Consider the following 3391-nt stretch of genomic DNA (forward strand, 5'->3'; position numbering starts at 1 on the left):
TAAATGAAAAATGTCGAAAAGTCGTTTCAACTATAGAACCCTAGTTTCTGATGCAAGGTATATTAATTATAAGGTAGTGTTAACAGATCAGCTGAATGTGTTTTGCAAATGCATTTTTAACCGTTTTTATATGTAGTTTGACAGTGTGCTGGCACTTTGAAGTGTAGGCATAATGTCAAACTCCATAGATAAAAAATAAAATGAATTCGCTCAGTATTTCTGAATTCGCCAACGAAACTACCTTATAATTAATATATCTTGTTTCTGATGATAATTTTTAGTTAAATATTAAAGTATAATTGTCGTTAATGAAATAATATCAAGACGTAATTGCCCATTAATTTTTTTATATCATAATGGACAATTTTAATTTGAATGGTTCTCAAATTTCACGAGGGGAATTTTTTCAAATGCTTCTTCGTGTTTCTATAGCCTCGGTTATAACATACTATTCTGTAAAATGGATGATGAACCAGATAGATCCTACAAGTAAAAGCAAAAAGAAAGCAAAAATTAGGGCGGAAGAGCAGCTTAAACGGCAAGTTTACATATTTTTTTTTATATAATGAAATACATTATTTTTTTTCTAGGCTAAGTGGTGAAGGAGAATTTAAAATTAGTGCCCAGCAATTTAATGATTATGAATTAATAATTGCTTCACATATCGTTGTGCCTAGTGATATTTCAGTAAGTTGGAGTGATATTGCTGGGTTAGATAGTATTGTACAAGAATTGCGTGAATCTGTAGTACTCCCCGTTCGTCATCGTGGACTTTTTAATCAGTCTAAGTTGTGGCAAGCACCAAAAGGTGTACTGCTCCATGGACCACCTGGTTGTGGAAAAACTTTAATTGCTAAGGCGACAGCAAAAGAAGCTGGAATGCGATTTATAAACTTAGATGTTGCAATTCTGACTGACAAATGGTACGGGGAATCGCAAAAGCTTGCATCTGCGGTATTTTCGCTTGCATTAAAAATTCAGCCATGCATAGTATTTATAGATGAAATTGACTCCTTTTTAAGGAGTCGCAATTCAAACGACCATGAAGCAACAGCTATGATGAAAACACAATTTATGATGCTTTGGGATGGTTTAAATACAAATAACGAAGCGACAGTCATTGTAATGGGAGCAACAAATCGGCCACAAGATTTAGATAAGGCAATTTTAAGACGAATGCCAGCACAATTTCATATTGGTCTGCCTGGTGCAGATCAACGGCTACAAATTTTGCGACTCATATTAAATTCTGAAATTGTTCATGATTCGGTCGATTTTAACCGACTAGCAAAGATCACCAATTCCTTTTCTGGATCCGATTTGAGAGAAATGTGTCGAAATGCATCTGTTCTTCGAATGAGACAGTTTATGCGCCTTAATGAAAATAATGTTATTGCCCAAAATATTGAATCACCGGCTATGTCAAAAAATTGCGTTTCTAATAATGAGTTATTAGCTATAACTATGGACGATTTATTAAAATCTTATGATAAAATGAAGGAATCGAAAATGCATACTGGGCAATTGTTAATGGAAAACAGAATTGAACTAGACTAAATATAATTATTTAATTTCTACCTTAATTAAAATTACTCTGAAATTTTTGAATTATGTACAAATCTAAAAATTTAAACCTTTATCTTTATTTATGCATTATGTTTTATTCAGCTTATATGTACATGATGATGCGTAAATATATTCCGTTTAGCTTCAACCGTTCGTGAGATGTTTTAAAGAATATTTAATTAAATATTGTACTTAGTTCAATAATCAAATACATGTCTACATTCATTCATGTTTACAGCAATAAAGGGTATCTTCAATAACAATCTATGTATCAAGCTTGTATGATGGAAAAAATAATGTCCAAGTGCGTCCTGCCCTAGAATAGTTCTTTGGATGAAAAAGGATGAAAGAAATAACGTTAACAGGTGCCGCAAAAGCTCTGAAGTTTCCAAGGGCATTTACAAGGGGAAAATATCGATGTTTTTCAGTTTCTGCTAAAATTTTGTTTTAAAAACTAATCCTTTTTACGGTCTAATATGTCTAAAAATACAAACTTTATATGGTCAGAACGGGTTATTGTATAATTTTTATACTTTCGAATTTTTTGGTGTAAATTGTTCCCAAGTGCCTGAAATTGTTAATTTACCTTTTACACACTATTTTAAATATCGGACTATATACGATAAATTCCAGTATTTATACCCTACACCACTATAGTGGGAAGAATATTATACGTTTGTGCTGATGTTTGTAACATACAAAAATATTGGTTCAATACCCACATTAAAGTATACCGATCGATTCAGAATACCCACCTTAAAGTATACCGATCGATTCTGAATACCTACCTTAAAGTATACCGATCGATTCAGAATCATTTTTTGATACTTTTTTATAATTTTTTTATAATATACTTGTGTGTAGAAAAGTACCTATTCCTACATTCTTACCGATATACCTAGTAAGTAAAATTGTTTCTACAGCACCTTCCTAGCTGGAACTCAAGTGTATCAAAAAGTATCTACAATAACTTTCTAGTTAAAATACATGTGTATTAAGAAGTATCTAAATATGTATTTTTTTTAAATGCTACCCAAATACATGTATCTACAAATTCATTCATAAGTATAAAACCATTCCAATCATTACTAGATAATCCTAATTTTAAGCAACAATCTAAACATTGAACAAATGTTAATCCAAAAAATATTTTTCGATAAATGAAAAAATTTTTGTTGATTAAATTACAGCACACTTAATTTTTTATATTTTTCTGTTCTCATATACAATGTTAATCACAAGTATATTAAGATGTAATGCAAAAAATTATTAAAAAGCGTAAATCCAGATTTTATATACAACCCAACAGAAAATTTATAGCTTACTACATTGATATTGTGTTGCTTATTTTGTATTCGAAAGAGCTTACAAACTTACACGCACTCTGGCTTACTTTACACAGGGTATGGCCGCTTGAAAATGACACACTAACTGATATACTTGGTTTGCGATATTGTGTGTAGATTATACTTTTTTAATAATATACTTGTGTATGGAAAAGTAGCTATTCCTACATTTTTCCCGATATACCTAGTAAGTAAAATTGTTTCTACAGCACCTTCCTAGCTGGACCACAAGTATGTCAAAAATATCTACAACAACTTTCTATTTAAAATACATGTGTATCAAGAAGTATCTAAATATGTATGTTTTTTTAAAAAATGCTACCCAAATACATGTTTCTACAAATTCATTCATAAGCATAAGGCCATTCCAATCATTACTAGATCATGGTCCTAATTTTAAGCAACAAATTTTGCTTAAAATTCATCTGAACATTGAAAAAATGTTGATCCAAAAAATATTTTTCGATAAATGAAAAATT

General features: G+C 30.6%; 1 protein-coding gene across 1 annotated transcript; it reads left to right on the plus strand.

Annotated features, from left to right (window-relative positions):
* The first annotated feature begins 170 nt into the window (after window positions 1-170).
* Window positions 171-1829, plus strand: LOC111689348 (outer mitochondrial transmembrane helix translocase). The gene is made up of 2 exons (XM_023451820.2): window positions 171-538; window positions 591-1829. The coding sequence occupies exons 1-2, from the start codon at window positions 357-359 to the stop codon at window positions 1555-1557; spliced, it is 1149 nt and encodes a 382-aa protein (XP_023307588.2). The 5' UTR covers window positions 171-356; the 3' UTR covers window positions 1558-1829.
* Window positions 1830-3391: the final 1562 nt, after the last annotated feature.

The sequence above is a fragment of the Lucilia cuprina genome, chromosome 2 (assembly GCF_022045245.1).
Source record: "Lucilia cuprina isolate Lc7/37 chromosome 2, ASM2204524v1, whole genome shotgun sequence".
NCBI classification, from domain to species: domain Eukaryota; kingdom Metazoa; phylum Arthropoda; class Insecta; order Diptera; family Calliphoridae; genus Lucilia; species Lucilia cuprina.

Bases quoted from the DNA above. Each gene is read 5' to 3' on its own strand.
- LOC111689348 (XM_023451820.2), top strand. From the start codon at position 357: ATGGACAATTTTAATTTGAATGGTTCTCAAATTTCACGAGGGGAATTT. The intron at 539-590 runs GCAAGTTTACAT...TTTTTTTTCTAG, and splicing joins GCGGAAGAGCAGCTTAAACG to GCTAAGTGGTGAAGGAGAAT.